Genomic DNA, 18628 nt, shown 5'->3' on the forward strand with positions numbered 1-18628 from the left:
GCATTGTAAACAATAAGGTTTTTTTTTTAATTAATGCGAATTATTATAAATTAATGCGAATTGTTATAACGAAGGAATTTAAAAATTTAAATAAGAAACAATGAATATGTGAGGGGAAATTACCAGGATGGAACATAAAGGACTAGGGCCTCATCAGTCGGGAGGCAGACCCGGAAGTTTCCCCAGTCGGACCGTTTTGTCGTGGGCTCATTTCCGGCCGCGGGCGCGGGAACCGGAGTTCTCGTCGGTTTGTAGGCCCCGGCTGAGCCGAATCCGTCGCGAATCAGAGCCATCCCAGCCGCCACCATGGTGAGAGGGCGCTGGGCATCCATCTGGGGCGGCCCTGGGCCTGGCCCCGAGCGGAGGGCGCAGCTAGGGCCGGCCGCCGAGTACGGGGCTGGCCACAGCTGCTGGGACTCGGGTTCTGAGGGGGGGACGGGAGGGTGCGCGAGGACTGTGTTCTGAGGAGGGGGAGGGGAGGGTGCGGCGCGTGGGGTCTGGATTCTGAGGTGGGGGAGTGGAGGACGCGTGGGGTCTGGATTCTGAGTGGGAAGGGGAGCGCGGTCTTTGAAGCCGGGATTCTGAGGGGGGAGGGGCGGGCGTTCTTGCTCGGGGCGGGGATTCTGAGGAGGGGGAGGGGAGCTAGTGCGGACCTGGGGTTCTGAGGGGGGTGGAGAGGGCGCTTGGGGCCGAGATTTCGAGGAGGGATTGTGAGGGGGAGGAAGGGATATAGATTCAGGAAGAAGGGGAGAGGAAGGCCAGAATTTCTAGGGGGGGGGTGAGGGTTCTGGGAGGTCATTGTGTATCTGTGAGGGGAAGGTCGGGTCGGTTTGGGGAGGGGACGGTTTGGGACCATCGGAAATTGTGGGGGAGGCAAGCCTTCAGTAGAGGGAAGTATTAAAGGGGAGACTGAGAGGTTGAGGTGGGATGCCCAGTGACCCGGGGGAAAAGTTAAAGGTGGGCACGTTCAGGATTTAAGGACTGGGCTGGAGGTGGTAAGGAGTTTGAAAGTGGGGAGGATTGGTGGAGAGGAGACAGTAAATCAGTTGGATTTGAGGGGCTAGAGATCTGAAAGATGGAGGACTCTGGAAGAGAATGGATTGGAAGTCAGGACTAGAGCCAAGGGGAACTTGGGGATTGAGGATAAGGAGTGAGAAGAATGGGCTTCATAAACCCCATGGTGAAACCTTTTACCCTTTACTCCATCCTCATAATTTTACACAAGAGAAAACTCAGGCCCTCCTTTCTAGACCTATTGTCTCCTAACTTCTAGGACTTCCAGCAGATATTCAAACCTAGGTTTAGTGACCCCCACATCCATTACTCAGCTCCAAGGTCACATAGGTAGTAAGAGTGAGACTTGCTTTAGAACTTGAATCCAGATCTGATTCAGAATCAATTCTCTTTCCACAACATTGTTTCAGCCCAAGTTTCCCATTCAAATGTCTTTTCTTCTATATTCATCCTCTTAAATTAAACAACTCTCATTCATTCAACATAATATTTATTAAGTGGATACTATCTACCAATTAGCTTGCTGAACATCATCAGTAATGTATATCCCTCAGGTGGCAGAAGGCCCAGTTTGAGAATGTACTGGATTTTAAGTCAGATGATTTCGGTTTAAGCCCTAGTTACCTTGGACAAGTCTCAAGCTCTTCAGCTGAGCCTCAGTTTCCTTTTTTATAAAACTGAGGTAAATATCTCTGTACTGTTTATCTCAATTGGCTCTTGGGGTGGTCAAATGATATCACTGGATTATGTGTGAAAACTATACATGCAGGGAGTTAGTATTTGTGGTTGAGGAGAAGAGAGTGACAAATTAGTGTGAAGAAAGGGAGATGAAAAGAGGCTGTTCCAAGGGTCTATTTTAAGGATCTCAGAACAAAGAACTGGAAAAAAATATTAAAGCTAATTTTGTATAAACTCTTCATTTTACTGAGGACACTGTGGATTAAGAGTGGGGAAAGTGATTTATCCAAGGTCAAGACTGGAACCTAGGTCTCCTGACTCCAAGGCCTGTATATTTTCCTTCATGCTAGCCTCCCCTTGGGAGGGGAAATGAGATGTAGAGTGAAGGAGAGATTCAGATTCTAGTATCTCAACCTTTTCTTTCTTGCTTCCTATAGACGGTGGGCAAGAGTAGCAAGATGCTGCAGCACATCGACTACAGGATGAGGTGTATCCTGCAGGATGGCCGCATCTTCATTGGCACCTTCAAGGCCTTCGACAAGCACATGAACCTGATCCTGTGTGACTGTGATGAGTTCAGGAAGATCAAGTGAGGAGGGGCCCTGGTGGGAGGAGAGCAGCCCAGTTCACCCAGCAGAATATTGGGGGGAGGGACCCAAGTGGCAGGTGATGTAGTTAGCCATCCCCCTGTCTGGCTGTTGCCTGACTGTGCTTTATGTGTCTGTGTGGTTGTGTCCTTTTTTGAAGAAAAGCTAGCTGAGATCCCCAGTGCCCTCTGAATGCTGCCTTCCCCGGGAGTTCAGCTGTGCTTGGAACCCCTTAGCCTGAGAGCTGTGTTTCTGCTTTTTCCTTGTTTGCCCCCCTGGGGTAAAGGGCTCTCGTGTTCTCCCCACAGGTTTTTAAGGGGGAGAACTTGCTTTTCTGTCCTCATTGCCTCTCTGTAAGGCTGCAGCCTAAACGGCACCCCCACCCAATACAGCCTGCTCTGAAGCAGCTTTCAGGAGCCCCTGACTCTTCAGGGTAAGTGCCTGACTTCACCACTTGGGTTGGTGTTTGGGGCTAGTGATTTAGAATCAGAGACTTCAAAGAGACCTTAAGGATCATTGAGAGTGTAACCCCTTATTTTGTAGAAGATGCACCTGTGATCCAAAGGGGCTGAGTGACTTGTCTAAAGTCATAGAGCAGAGCAGATATTCAAACCTAGGTTTAGTGACCCCCACATCCAATGTTTTTCCCCATTATTCCAGAATCCCTTCTTTGCCATCTGCAAAAATAGAAGTGGTGAGAGACAATGGCTAAATGCTCCTTTCCTCAGGTTTTCAAATTATTACCTATGTTAGTTTTCTAGTGATATTATTGGCTCTCAAAGCTTTAAGGACATCAGGATGATTTGTCTTAGATGCTCCTTACCCCAAGACATCGAAGTTATTTATTGCCATTTTATTGGTCAGGCATCTTGGGGAGTATAAATGCCTTGCCTTTGGTCTTTAGTTTCTTAAAAAAAGTAGTGGTCAACATGGGAGTGATTAGAACCCAGGTCTCTTACTTCCAAGAGTAGGGCTCCAATTTTCCTTTCTTCCATCCGCCTATTAATGACCTTTTGTTTCTTTTAGGTCTGTGTTTTTTTGTGTCTGGTTTGAGTGGAGGGAGTCCAGGATGAGGACTTATGTCCAGTGTGAGTGGGGTAATAAATGCCAGCAGGGAGGTTTTTAGGGACCTGAGTGATCTGGAAGCTAATAGGAGTAGACTGATGTCCTTTCTCCCAGTAAAAGAATTCAAGTGCTGGAGGCTAAGATAAGATATCCAGGTAGAGAGGAACATTCTAGTGACAACATCACTTACATTAGGAGGATTGGAGTGAACATGTTAACAGAAGGTCAGCTGCAGAACCTTTCAACTTTTCTGTGGGAGTTATTGTCAGGGTCTTCTTGGAATTTTTGGGAAGGATTGGTATGAAGGAAAGTATTACCTGAAGGTCCAGGTAAAAGTAGAAAATAGTCTTTATAGGTACTAAATTGATCTGAATATACACTGTTCTCCTAAGAAAAGATCTCTATAAAGAAGAAAAAAATGTTTATACTGAAAAAAGCCTAACATTAGTTATTGTCTGCATTCATATTTTTTATAAGCTAAGTTTGTAGGAAAGGTATTTTCTATATTTGGACCAATGTGTTTATTTGTTTAACATATATTTTTAGAATATCCACATCATGAGTTTTATGGGCCCTGGATGTGGTATGGGATTCTCTTATTTTCCTTTCCACATGATGGAGTAGTATAGAATATGGAAACAGTTATGGCTTGGGTATATATGTGCAGGAATAGGGTTGCTATCTGTCCTGAATGCTTGCTACTGTCCTGAGACCATCCTAGAAGCACTGTTGTACATAACAGATGCTTAGAAGATATTTATGGAATTGTGATCTAGAATCACAGATCAAATTTCTGGGTTCTCCCAGGGATAGAGGTAAGTCTACAGCTTAAAAAAAACAACTGAAAAGAATTACTAAGTGTAGGACAACTCCCAGTACTACTGGTGTACTACAATATCCTGCCTACTGTAGATGTAAGCACTATCTTGAACCCTTTTATTACCAAAAGTTTTCCATTTTGTCTTGGGGCTGTTTTCTGTATAGTACATCTCTGAGGTTGTTCTGGGAACCAATGAAGAACTAAAATTTATTGGAAAGAGGGATTAGAATTAGACTCACTTCATTTAGTCCCAAAGCACAGTTCTAAAAACAAAAATAGAGGGAGGAAGATTTTGGCTGTCCAAAGGAAAATTAACAATTAACTAACAATTAGAGCTCTCTGAAAGGGCAATATGCTCTCTTGTAGAAGTGGTGGATTCTATGTCAGTGGAGGACTTCAAGTGGAAACTGGATAGTTACCGAGGTCCTTTTTAACTTTGCCACCTGAGGATTATCTTGATTTACCTTTGGAAGATTTCCAAGGAGCTAATTTTCATAGGGTTTAGAAACCATTAGAAATAATCAAAATCAATCTTTTTGGTTTTTGAATTAAAGAAAGATCTAGAGAAGGAGAGTGGCTTGCCCAAAGTTGTACAGCTAGTCATTGCCAGAGCTGGGATTTGAAACCAAGTCTTCTCACTCTAAGTCTGTTCTTCTGCCTCTTTCCATTATACCAGTCAGATGTCTGGAAATGAACTGGATCTTTAACTTTGCAAATGACTACAACAGATTCCAAGTTTCAGAGCAGGAAGCTGGGGGGAATGCTAGGAGTGTGCCACAAGGAGTTTAATTTGGGCAATGCCTTAATAACATCCATTAAAGTGCATTTGTGTTTTTTTTTCCCCCTTCTCTCTTTAGGCCAAAGAACTCAAAACAAGCAGAAAGGGAAGAAAAGCGAGTTCTGGGTCTTGTGCTACTACGTGGGGAAAACCTAGTCTCGATGACCGTGGAAGGGCCACCTCCCAAAGATGTAAGGCAGAAATCAGTATGGTCTTGAGGTGATGGGGAAGCCCCTGACTTGGTATGAGTACTGAGGGTCAAATGCTCTTCCTGGGAAAATAGGAATGCCTCATTTCTATGTCATTTTACAAAGTTAAAAAGCTCTCTTGTCACCACAACCCAATAAGGTAGGTAATAAAAATATTATGAATTCCTATGTATTTATATGCATCTGAAGCTCAGAGAGATGATGTGATTTCTATATTTCATAGCTAGTAAAGTGGAAAAGCCAGTATTTAAACTCATGCCTTTAGGCACCAATTTCCTTTTCACTATGCCAGACTTTATTAGACCAGAGCATATTGTAGTGTGCAATTCCTTGCTGTGGAACCCCAAGAACAGTCAACAGACTGGACCTAAAATATATGATGAACAAACTACACATTTAGTCATAGAATCATAACTTTAGAAGGAAACTTAGAGAGTGATTCAGTATATAGGACTTTGGACATAGTGGAGTAGATGGCTTCAGAGTTTTTTTCATCTCTGAGAGAAGACAGAAAAGTGACTTATTTTTTATGTACTAAATTAGTGACAGCCATAACTAGGTTCCAGATCCAGTATTTTTTTTTGGTCTTTGTGTAAGCAGGTAGATTGTTTTATGTGTAAGTAGTAATGGTGGTGATAACAGTTCAAATTATTAAAGCACTTAAGTTTTCAAAAGCTTTTTTTAACCTACTGAGGTACATTTTCATTTTAGAGATAAGGAACTGAAACTTTAATTGGTTAAGTGACCAAATATACATGCTCTCTTAGGATGACAACAAAGGATCAGGCCTAGTGGATAAGAGGGTAAAGGTGGTGGTTGCATATTGACCTTGTTTTGTATATTTGTATATTTTGTATATTTGAGTGCACTGCAAATTTGGGAGTCTGTTAGCAAGTTTGTTCCACAGAGGTTCCTCTTAGTGTCTCTGGGCTATAAAACTTTTTTCTCCCCATTTCAGACTGGTATTGCTAGAGTCCCACTTGCCGGAGCTGCAGGAGGTCCTGGGATTGGTAGGGCAGCAGGAAGAGGTGTGCCTGCTGGTGTCCCAATGCCCCAGGCTCCTGCAGGGCTAGCAGGGCCTGTTCGAGGAGTAGGAGGACCATCCCAACAGGTAAGGAGCTGTGAAAACATGGAATTTTATATGGAAGGGTGGGGTGGGGTAGGTGTAGGGATGGTGCTAAAAGCAATTAATTTCATTTATTGAGCACTTACTTTGTGCTAGGCACTGAAGATACAACAAAGGCAAAAATGAAACTGTCCCTGAAGGAACTTGGTCTCTAGTGGAGGGAAATGACATATGTATAAGTTAAGGCTAACAAATATAGATAGTGAATACAAATTAATCTTGGACTGCATTGTACATCTACAATGTGGAGGGGTGAAGAAGGCAGCTTCTGAAGACAAAAAAACAGGAGGTAGATAGCAAGTAGGTCATTTTGACTGGTCTACAGAGTTGTTAATGGGAAGTAACCTAATCACTGTGAAAATATAGCCTAGAGCCAGAAAGTGAAGGACTTGACATGCTAGAGAAGTTTAAATAGGAATTTTATCCTAGAGTCAAGAGCAAGTGTGCCACTAAGAGGTTCTTTTGAAGGGTAGTGGCAGGGTCAGCTCTTTAAGAATATCAGTTTGACATCTGTGTTGCAGGATTGTTTGGAGATTCGAGTAACTATTTCAGTAGTCCATGTAAAATGTGAAAGAGGGCTTGAAATAGGTTTGGGTACTGTGTAAGTGGAGAGAAGAGGGGAAGAAGTGAGAGAAGTGGAAATAGAATCAGCAGGTCTCAGCAGTTGACTTGGATATTGGAGATGAAAATGAATGAAGAATTAAGGATGACTGCAGTTACAAACTTGAATGACTTTAATATTGATGGTGTCTGACAAACATGGAAGTTAAAGGAAAGGGGTTTTGGGAGAACAGTGGGAGGTAATTACATTGCATTTAAGATGCTTTGGAAATTTCATTATATTAGTGATGGGGATTGCAGTTCACATGAGAAATGGGCTAAAGATAAAAGATTTGAGAATTATCTGTTGATACAGAATTGAATCCATGGGAACTGATGAGGTCAGTGTGATTATAGTGTGTGAGAGAAGAGGACTCATAACAGAACCCAGTGGATACACAGGCCTCCAGGCATTCTATTTTGGGGAGAGTTTTAAGAGCCCCTATTCGTTAGCCCTGAGGCTACATATGACTCCTCCAGTTCTTGTGGGGATTCTTTCTTTTTTCTTTCTTTTTTAAAAATTTTATTTAATTTACTAATGAAGAGAATTTTCCCATGGTTACATGATTCTTGTGGGGATTCTTAAAAAAAAATTAATATGATGGGAAAATTTGCCATTGTGAATTGTGATTAAAGAGTGTCCTCTTGAGTTTCTGAGAACGTGATAAGAACCTTTGAAGAAATATATACCTTGGTGTAGTACAAGTTGGGATAGGTTCAATGTATTTTGCCTACTTACTGTAAGCTTTTTCTAGGAGGGAGCTTTTGTTGAATTGTGCTGATTTATATTTGCTTTTTTTGAAAACGAGTAAAAATGTCATTTTTCAACTTTTTCTATTCCTGTTTGTAATTTAATATTGTCTTTTGGAAGATCTAAATGGTCAAAAGAGTATAATCGTTTTTTTTTAATTTGCCAAACACTTTCCTCATAACAAACCTGTAAGCTAGGTAATAATGTTAAGTACTTTCTTCACAATAACCTTGTGAACTGTTATCCCATATAGTTAGGTGATGAAGTGGAGGTAAAGTGATGACTAGTACCTGTCTGAGCTGTACTTTAGGTGGGGTTCTAGTGGTCCTAGTCTTTTTCTGATTCACCCCAACAGCCTCAAAGCAGCCAGAAATAGAGAAAAAACAAAGATTCTTGGGGGGGTGGGGGTGGGGACTGTGTCCTAGTATGGTTGTGAATTCTGACACCTACCCAGGGTTAATTTTTTTTTTTAAAGCCTTACCTTCTGTCTTAGAATCAATACTGTATATTGGTTCCAAGAAAGGAGAGTAGTAATAGCCAGGCAATGGGTATTAAGTGACTTGCCCAAGGATGACACAGGTAGGAGGTGTCTGAGGCCAGATTTGAAACCAGTACCTCCCAGCTCTAGACCTGGCTCTCAATCCACTGAGTCACTTACCTGCCCCTTCCCTATCATTTTAATAGTAGTAATAACTTACTTTCTCTAGTCCTTAAAAACATAAAAAGTATTTGTCTCATAGTTACCCTTTGTAGTTAGGCAGTGCAGGTTTTATTTCTATTCTTCAAGTGAGGAAACAAGTAATAAGTGTTAAAGAGACTTCCACCAATCATAAAGATAGTGTATTAGCTCCAAGATGTGAACTCATTCTGATTATAAGACTCTTGATAATCAAAGATCTAGATCTGGAAGGGACCTATAAGATTTAGCCCATCACTAATTTTAGAAATGACAGAACTGAGGCTTAAAGGGTTTGTTACCCAAGATCATATTGGCATAAGCATCAGAAGTAGTATGTAGCAGGGGACAGCTGGGTTGCTCAGTGGATTGAGAGTCAGGCCTAGAGACGGGAGGTCCTGGGTTCAAATTTGGCCTTAGATACTTTCTAGCTGTGTGACCCTGGGCAAGTCACTGAACCCCCATTACCTAGCCCATACCACTCTTCTGCCTTGGAACCAATACACAGGATTGATCCCAAGATGGAAGGTAAAGGTTTAAAAAAGTAGTATGTAGTAGAGTCAGGATTTGAATTCCAGGTCCTGTGACTTGAGGTTTGTCCTTTTTTCACTGTACTGTTCTCATACCTTCTGCAACAACTTGATTGTTTTCAATATAGATGTTGGTCCATAGATCTTGCATTGCTGAGAGCCATGCACTCAAGATAGCAACATACTTTGTTTAGAGTAGGTCAGGCTGGCACCATTTACTAGCTAAATAATATTTGTTTTGCCAGTACTCCAATGCCTTTTTCTGAATTCCCTAAGAAGAAGCTGATTATCAAGATATAATAGTAGTGGCTGAATCCCTGACTTTTATTTCTGCAACTAATTCAAAAACATATTTGAATTTAGAAGGGATGTTGACACGTGGTGATATGGGGCAGGAGGGGAGAGGAAACCATTTCAAGGAAGAATAAGTTGATCTAGGGATGTGTAATCTGGGGAATGGACGATTTAGTGAGGTCTTGAATACCATCTTCAAGTATTTGAAGTTTGTCTTGAAAAAGGATTTGACTATTGGTTGGCAAACAAGGTGGAAGGTTGAGGTAGGCAAACTTTGTCTCAATATAAAAAGGGGTGGAAAGCTACTATTTATCACTCTTCAGTAGTGGAATGGGCTTTCCTAAGGGGATATTGATCTCCCTGTTACTGGAAATATTTACATGATAACTAGGCTTCTCTTCAGTGGTGATGCTTTCTTGGGGGTGAGATCTCTTTAAGTCTTTACCAGCTCTCAAAAGCCATGACTTTATCTTGACAATCTCTGGACCTTCCAACCTTGTCCTTCCAGGTGATGACTCCCCAGGGAAGAGGAACTGTTGCTGCTGCAGCTGCTGCCGCCACAGCCAGCATTGCAGGGGCTCCAACACAATATCCTCCAGGCCGAGGGGGACCTCCCCCACCAATGGGTCGAGGGGCACCTCCTCCAGGTAAAGAGCCTCTTGGATCAGCACTACTCAGAGGGAGAGACTCTCAGCTGGATTAGTGATGAAACATGGCCTTGTCTGAACTTGATGAAGAACTGGGGTCAGTTAGCAGGATTACTCTGAGGTCCAGCTGTGTATCTCAGTCAAGGCTGATGCCTTAAGATACAACTTCAAGGCAGGGGATGAACTAGAAGAAACCATGGTTTCTGAATGTAGATCCTAGGGATATGGGTTGGCTGGATTGTAGAGGGAGTGTGATGGACCTTTGAACTCTGATTTTGTTTTATTTAAGACAAATACTCAAGCTAGTTTTCTGGGACTTCTTTGTTGCAGGCATGATGGCTCCTCCACCTGGAATGAGACCTCCCATGGGCCCTCCAATGGGAATGCCCCCTGGACGAGGGGCGCCAATGGGCATGCCTCCTCCTGGCATGAGACCACCACCTCCAGGAATGAGAGGTGAGTGCTCTGGAATAGTGATATTGAGGATATTACAGTCAGGATATCTTTAAGTGCCCATCATATTCTAACATTTAGTGTTCTAAGGTCCCTATTCCTGAATTTTTTGTTAGGATCTGAGGTCATTTTTAGCTCTGGAATTCTGATCTTTAAATTTGCGTTGAACCTTTTTTTTCTTCCAGAACACCTTTTTCCAACCATCTAGGTTCTATAGAAGTAGCAGGGAATTGAGAGTAAAAGGCATGGATTTGAATGGCAGGTCTGCCATTTCCTACCCCTATGACTTTGGGCAAGTTTAACCTTGCTTGTACTCAGTTTCTTCTGTAAAATGAAGGTGTTGTACAGATGATCCTTAGTTTCTGTTTCCCTCTCTGGGCTCTCTTATGATTCTCAGAATAATCCTGTAAAGCCTTTTGATGTAAGTAGTAGTATTCCCATTTTACAGATAAGGATTCACAAAGGAGAAAAGATTTGTACATGGAGATTACAGTGAGTTAGAAGGGCCAGGGATACTGCAGAAGAAATTCTTTTTCAGTTACAGATTGGACTAGATAACCTCTACTTTCCATCCTACTCTTGAGAGTGTGTGATTCTGTGTGGCTTAACTAGAAGGACTGGGTATGTCAACTGACAAAAAACAGTATAATTTTGCTCTGGAATTTTTGTCCTATCTTTACATTTTCTTTGCTTTATGGATAAAAATGCACTATATCACTTAAAAAGGCGTATTCCTTTGATTTATTCTTAAATTTTGGTCCTTCTAGTGTTAAACACGATCTGTGTGGATTAAGTTGCCACTGCTTTTTATAGTCTGGTATACTGCTCAAAATGTCCAGGCCTTTGGTTTTTATGCTTAGCAAAAGGAAATTTGAATTTCATGCACAGACAAAATTTCATGTGTTTATAGACAAGCAGCGTCAAACACAAATGTTAACAGATTCCCACCATCAGAAAATAACAAATTAACATTATATTGTACTTTTACTTATTTTATTAAATATTTCCCAGTTACATTTTAATCTGGATGTGAACTAGGCCTCACATAGATCCATCTCCTGATCATGGAATCAGAATATTGGAGCTAACTTTAATTTTTTTCTTTGTGAAATGAGGGGGTAGGAGTTAATCCAGTCTTTATTGTCCCTCCTGACACTTCACTGTTTATGACCTATTGCTACATAGAGCTGGGAGGTCAGGTAATATCACACCTTTATTTTCTGAATGAAGACCCCAAGAGAAGACAGGCAGTGGTGGGTTTGGGGTTTGGATTGGGATGACTTGCCCAAGATTACACAATATAATAGTGGCATCATCTGCTAGAAACTAGGCCCCTTGAGTCCTAGTGGTCTTTTTACTATCTTATGCTGCTTCTTAGCTATAGGCTGGTGATCATGCTCTCAGTCCCAGGCCAGAATTTGGTGTTTTGTACCCCTAACCTGTTAGATATTCCTTTTATTCTTCCCTTCACAGGTCCTCCACCTCCAGGGATGCGCCCACCAAGACCCTAAGATCCTCTAGGCTTTGCTCAGATGCTTGCCACCTGGAAAGTTGTAAATAGTTATCTTACTGCCTTTGAACTTGGTTTATAATAAACTTGAGGAAAAAAATCTTAAGTTTGCAGGTTGGTGTTTTCTATAAAATTGCTTTCTATAAAAGCTGTGATCCAGTGGGACCAAAATTGGTTCTTCCTTACAGGTTACTTTAAGGAAGTGAATCTCTTTTTTGAAGATGTCAACATATCTTACCTGGTTTTTTATCTTTTTCTCACCAGCAAGACCCTATGCAAAGCTGGGTTTTCTCTACCTCATTGCAACACAAACATTGACCTAGAGCCTCTGAAGGTCTGAGGAAGTAGGAAAGAAACACTCTTTCATTAAACCTCCTTTGTTGAAAACAAATGAAGAATTAACCATTGTGTGTAATTTTGTCTCTAATCCTGTAAAAAGTCAAGGAAGATAAAACAATCCTCAAGGAGATAATTATGGTGAAAGAGGGAGGGAATGTGCTAGAACCGTTGTTGTTAATAATAACTCATCTCTACAGGGTTGTAAGGGACATAAAGCACTTTTCTCACAACAGAATTGTGAGCTAGGGAGTGGGAGCATTATAATCATTTTATAGATAAATATTCAGAGGTTGATTTCCCTCAGGTCACATCACTAGTCATACTAGAGACTCGTTTTGGACTTAATTACTATATTATGCTGCTTTACAGCTATTAGTAAATATAAACATTAATGTTTATTTAAAGAGGTGTGAACAAAGTGCTATGTGAAATCTTAGGGGGAAATTTCTAACAACTGGTATCCTGTCTTGACATACAGTAAGTACATAAATGTTTTAATTCTTTTGAAATGCCATTTCCTAAACTAATAAATGTATTCCTGATGTAAATTGTTTGTGAATTTTTGGAATGTCCTTTGGGTTTGGTTGAATAATTCTGATATTTGAGGTAATAGAACCGTCTTTTCTATTTCTTTGTATTTTCTTGATGAGGGGTGAGATGGAAAGTGAGAAAAAGTAAGGGACCAGAGCCCTTTCAAATTGTAGTGAGGTAGATTTAGGATGAATAAGATGGCATGACCCAGATGATTTGAAGTCAGCTTGAAAGAGGTTGCTAGTGGCATACCCTAAGGCATCACTTGGCTCTGTGTAGTTTTTTAAAAAAGGAGATTTTATTGAAATTATTTGTTTTGGAGGCAGCTAGGTGGTTCAGTGGACTGAGAGATTTATGCCTAGAGATCAAATTTGATCTCAAACACTTCTTAACTGTGTGACCCTGGGCAAGTCAATAATTAATTGCCTAGCCCTTAACTGTTCTTCTGCCTTGAACCAGTACTTTCCTTTTTTTTTTAAACCTTTATCTTTTGTCTTAGAATCAGTACTGTGGTTTCTAGGCCTTAATCTCAATCCACTGAACCACCTAGCTACCTCCTACACTATTGATTCTAACGTGGAAGGTAAGGGTTTTTATTTAAAAAAAAATTTAGTTTTTTTAAAAAAATTACCATAATTTCCCCAATATTCTTCCCCTTTCTACCAGAAAGTTGTCTAATATAATAAGACAAAAAGAATAGAAAAAACCCTACAAACTGATCAATACATTTAAAAAATCTGAAAATCACGTGAAAATTCTACACTTATGAACCTCCTACCTCTGCATAGGGGTTGGTTGGGGTGGCATATCTCTTTCAAGCCATACTTGTTCTTTGTAATTTTGCAGCATTCACTTCCTTTTTTAAATGGTTCTTTTATTTACATTGTAATTGTGAATATTTTCTTGGTTGTTCTTCATATTGGCTCATATAGATTAGAGTTCAGTAATATGACATTTACACATTGTAGTTTGTTTAACCATTCCCCAATCTACTTTGTTTCCAATTCTTTAGAATCACAAAAAGTACTGTTATAAATATATTGGTGTATATACTGATTTTTTTATCAATACCTTCTATGGGGGATAAGCCTAGTAGTAGAATCTCTGGATTAGAGTATGAATACTTTGGTCATTTTGTTTAATTCCAACTTGCTTTCCAAAAAGATAGTGATTCACAGCCCCACCAATGGAGCACTACTATCCCTATCTTGTCACAACCTCTCCAACAGCACTAATAACCCTATCTTGTCACAACCTCTCCAACATGCACTATTCCCAACTTCTGTCATCTGCTAATTTGTAGGATGAATGAGGAGAAACTCGGGTTTTGATTTGCATTTCATGTAATAATTTGAAACATCCTTTCATAAGAGTTGTTAATAGTTTGCAGTTATTTTGAGAACTATCCTTTCATCACATGTCTTGAAGAATGGCTTTTGTTCATATATATATATGTGATATATAGCTATTAAGTGTATGTGTGTATATATATATATATATACACATAGAGATTAGTAAAAGGTATTCTAGGTCTATAAACATCTATATGTTGTTCTATGTGTCATATAGAAATCTGTTAATACCAAATCCTAAGTTTGATAGATTTTTTCTCCATTCAATGCCTTTTATGTTATAACTGTTATTTTATATTGAAGCTTATTTATTGAAGCTTTTCAATTTCATGTAATCAAAATTACCTCTGTTATCTTTTGTAATTGTATCTATCCTTTGTTTGACTAAGAATATATCTAGCCAGAGGACAACCAGGTGACTCAGTGGATTAAGAACCAGGTCTCAATTCAAGCCAGTGCTGCTTCAAATCGGGAATTCAGACCTTCCTAGCCGTATGACCCTGCCTAGTCTTTTACCACTTTTCTGCCTAAGAACCAATACATAGTATTGATTTTAAGATGGAAGGCAAAGGCTTATAAAAAAATACCAATAGCTATGAAAAGTATATAATTTGTTTCTCTTATAGTATGATTTTTTTTACTTTCAAGATCACTCCATTTAGAAAGTATTTTGGAATATGACGTAGTGTTCTGTACAGCTAAAAATGAAAAAAAAATTTTTTTTTTACATGAAAACCCCCAGGTAGCTCTCCCTTCTCCATCCTCACTAGAGAAGTCATCATTTGTCAAAAATAATTATATTCGTATAAAAATGTCATATATGCTTCTATTTATCAATTCTTTCTGGAGTGGATAGTCACAGTTTTTTTTTTTTATGTTTCTATGGCTATATATAATGTTTTCCTGGTTCCGCTTATTTTGATCTTCATACAGGTCTTTCTGTGTTTTTAAAAAATTACCTGCTTGGAGTCAACTGTAAGACTCAGTGGATAGAGAGTGTGGCCCTGGGTTCAGATCTGGCTGTAGACACTTTTAGCTGTGTGACTCTGGGCAAAATCACTTAACTCCTTGCCTAGTCCTTATTGCTCTTCTGCTATATTGGCTCTAAGGTAGGAGGTCAGGGTATGATATTGAAATCCTTTTAAAAGACTGATATATTAAGGTCGCCAAGAAATTCACTTATGTAATTCCTAAATGAAACACTCAAGTCATCTGCCAAGTTTTTATGGTGTTTTAATTGCAACAGGAGGAAGAAAATATTAGAGGGAGAGAGAAAAGGAAAGAAGTTTAACTCAGAACCACTCTGGCTCAGGCTGAGCCAAAGCAGGCTTTAAGGCCTTGGATAGCCAAGGCAGGGAAAAGGATTAGTCCTCATCACTCACATGACCAATACAAAGGAAAGCAATCTGCAGGGCTCCTCCAACCTCAAGCACCAGCCTTGAACTGACTCACCCTCCTCCCAGGAAGTCCCCAGAACTGCAGAGGCTGTTATCTACCTCACTTCCTGTGTCTCACATGTGCCAATGGTGGCTCTAGCTTGACCTAGGACCACCCAGAGGTCTGTCCTTTTTTTGCACATGTCTGTTGAAGGCCATATTCTCAAATAATTAAATCTTGAGTTTGCTGCAGCCCTTACTAATATTGTTACACTGAGTAGGGTGGAGAATGTAGTTTCCTGATTCTGTTATTTCAAGTATCTCTATTGTTATTGATCAGGAAATAGCTAAATCTAATCTAAAGAATGGTCTGAATAGGGTGGAGTAGTTTTGAAATTCACAAGGGTTAAAAACAATCTTATTTTTTAACAGCAAAGTAGAATTCTATCATAATCATATGCCATAGCTTGTTTAGCCATTCCCCAATTGATGGGCATCCCCTCAATTTCCAAGTTCTGTATAGTTTTAATGGTTTTTTTAGTGTCTTGGACAAAGGCCTAGATGGAATGCTTATCAGATTTGTGGGTATAGTATAGTATAGTGGTAGTCTCTCGGTGATCGAGAATGACTATTGTCTTTGTGCATTATCATCTATTGACGTACCCTCATGTGGCTTTGAAGTCCAAAGGCTGAGGTGCAGAGTTTGTGGCACATGGGGTATGGGATGCCAGTTGTTACAGGAGGTGCGGTTGTGGCCTGGTGTTGGTGTTCACGCGCAGCGGCAAGACGTCGACGTCCCTCATCTTCAAAGGTGGCGGTGGCATGGTGAATGTGGGTTCGCCAGCTGCTTCTGTCAGAGGCAGTGAGTTCTAGTTGCTTTGGTGTAATGCCAGCCCACTTCAAGTTGGACTTGAGCTGATGCTTGAATCTTTTCTTTGGTCGGCCTTGTTTCCTGAGTCCAGCTGATAGTTCATCATAGAATACCTGTCTTGGTATTCGCTGTGGGTCCATGTGGATGATGTGTCCAGACCATCGTAGCTGGGTTTTGAGGACCATGACTTCGATGCTGGTGGAGTTGGCTCTGTCAAGGACTTCCTGGTTGGTGATTCGGTCCTGCCATCGGATCCTCATGATTGATCGGAGAGAGCGTTGGTGGAATTGCTCCAACTGCTTCATGTGCTTCCGGTACAGTGTCCATGTCTCACAGCCATACAGGAGCGAGCTGAGGACCACTGCGTTGTATGCTTTGAGCTTCGTCGCAGTGCTTACACCTCTGTGTTGGAGGACTTTGCAGCACAGCCTCCCAAGTGCCTGGCTGGCCTTTTGGATCCTGGCATTAATCTCGTGGTCTAGGGCGATGGTGCTGCCCAGGTACTTGAAAGTGCTGACGTTGGAAAGCTGCGTGCCGTCAATAGTTATTCACGGCTGGTTCGTTGGCCTCCCTGGTGCAGGTTGGAACAGCACCTCTGTTTTGCTGAGGCTGATAGTCAGGCCAAACAATTTTGTTGTGGTGGAGAACCTGTCCACAATGGTTTGGAGATGATTTTCTTGGTGGGCCATGAGAGCACAGTCATCTGCAAAGAGAGCTTCCAGGATGAGTCTCTCTGTTGTCTTTGTTTTTGCAGTCAGGTGGCGAAGGTCGAATAGTGAGCCATCCAGTTGGTATTTGATGTAGATGCCCAGGTCTAGATCCATCACAGCATGTCATAATACTTGGGTGAAAAATAGGTTGAATAGTACCAGAGCGAGGACACAGGCTTGTTTCACGCCATTGGAGATGTTGAAGTGATCAGAAGTCTCTCCACCAGAGAGGACTTCCCCTGTCATGTCGACATGAAAGAGCTGGATCAGTTTGACGAATTTTGCTAGGCAACCGAGCTTGCTGAGGATCACCCACAATGCATCCCTGTTCACTGTGTCGAACGCCTTTGTCAGGTCTATGAAGACAATGTAGAGACTCAGGTTCTGCTTAAGGCATTTTTCCTGCATTTGCCTCACTGTGAAGACCATGTTGATGGTGTTGCGATCTGGTCGGAAGCCATATTGTGATTCAGGCAGGTTCTGCTCTGAAACAGATGACAGGAGTCTGTTGAATATAACACGGGCGAGGATCTTTCCAGCAGTGGAGAGTAGTGAGATGCCTCTATAGTTGTCACAGGCTGCTCGTGAGCCTTTGTTCTTGTATAGGGCTACGATGGAGGCATCTCTGAGTTCTGGGGGCATGTCTTCCTCTTCCCATATGCTGGTCAGCACTATGTGGAATGCCTGGAGTGCCTTTCCATTTAAGGCCTTGTACACCTCGGTTAGGATCCCATCTTTACCGGATGCCTTGCCTGCACTCATTTGTTTAATGGCTTTTTGGACTTCCTCTATTGAAGGAGGGACATCAAGTTGTTCAATGGAGTGGTTTTGGGGGATCTGGTCAAGGGCGCTTTGGTCGACTGAAGAGGGTCGGTTGAGAAGCTGACTGAAGTGTTCTTTCCACCTGTTGCTGATGCCTTTTTTATCCTTTATGAGAGTGTCACCGTCAGAAGATAGCAAGGGAGTGGTGGTGGGTTTAAATGGCCCATAGACAGTCTTGAGGGCACTGAAAAATTGTTTGTAGTTTTTCATATCAGCAAACCGCTGGATTTCTGCCTTTTTTTCCCACCATCGGTCTTGGCATCTTCCTGATCTCACGCTGCGCCGTGGCTTGGAGAGACTTGAATCTGTCCTTTTTAGGAGCAGAGTTTGGGTTATTTTGCCACTCCATAAAGGCTTTGTTCTTCTTGCTCAATAGGTCTTCAATAGCAGTGTTGTTCTCTTCAAACCAGTCCTGGTGGTTGTGTTGTTTTGGGCCTAAGACTGCCTTTGATGTTTCCTTCACTGTGTCTCTGAACTGGTTCCATTTTTCGGTTGAGCTTCCAGTGAGTAGTCCCTTGGCAGACAGCTTGTCCGGGCAGGACTGGAATGTTTGCAAATAAGATGGATCTCTAAGACAACTCATGTTGTAAAATGCGCGAAATGTCTGGGCGCGTTTTGGATGGCGAGGCGCAATGCACATTTGAAGAGTCCCTCTAACCAATCGGTGGTCTGTCCAGCATTCAGCTCCTCTCATGGCTCTGGTGATCTTTACATCCTGGATGTCTCGCTGGCGTACAATGATGTAGTCAATGAGATGCCACTGTTTTGATTTGTGGGTAGTAAAGATGAAAAGGATAGCTGAAACTGAGCAACAGTATCTAAACATGATGGGCAGAATCTAAGAGGATAAACTTTATACTAGGAACAAATATAAAGTCTTAAGTTCAAT

At 41.4% G+C, this 18628-nt stretch overlaps 1 protein-coding gene across 2 annotated transcripts; it reads left to right on the top strand.

Annotated features, from left to right (window-relative positions):
• The first annotated feature begins 254 nt into the window (after nucleotides 1-254).
• Nucleotides 255-11831, top strand: SNRPB (small nuclear ribonucleoprotein polypeptides B and B1). 2 transcript variants are annotated; one of them, NM_001032995.1, is given in 8 exon segments: nucleotides 255-309; nucleotides 2130-2281; nucleotides 2588-2712; nucleotides 5022-5133; nucleotides 6110-6262; nucleotides 9637-9775; nucleotides 10106-10231; nucleotides 11702-11823. In NM_001032995.1, coding segments are annotated over 3 exon segments (204 nt in total). In that variant the 5' UTR covers nucleotides 255-306; the 3' UTR covers nucleotides 2637-2712; nucleotides 5022-5133; nucleotides 6110-6262; nucleotides 9637-9775; nucleotides 10106-10231; nucleotides 11702-11823.
• The last annotated feature ends 6797 nt before the right edge of the window (nucleotides 11832-18628 follow it).

The sequence above is a fragment of the Monodelphis domestica genome, chromosome 1 (genome assembly GCF_027887165.1).
Source record: "Monodelphis domestica isolate mMonDom1 chromosome 1, mMonDom1.pri, whole genome shotgun sequence".
Classification (NCBI taxonomy): domain Eukaryota; kingdom Metazoa; phylum Chordata; class Mammalia; order Didelphimorphia; family Didelphidae; genus Monodelphis; species Monodelphis domestica.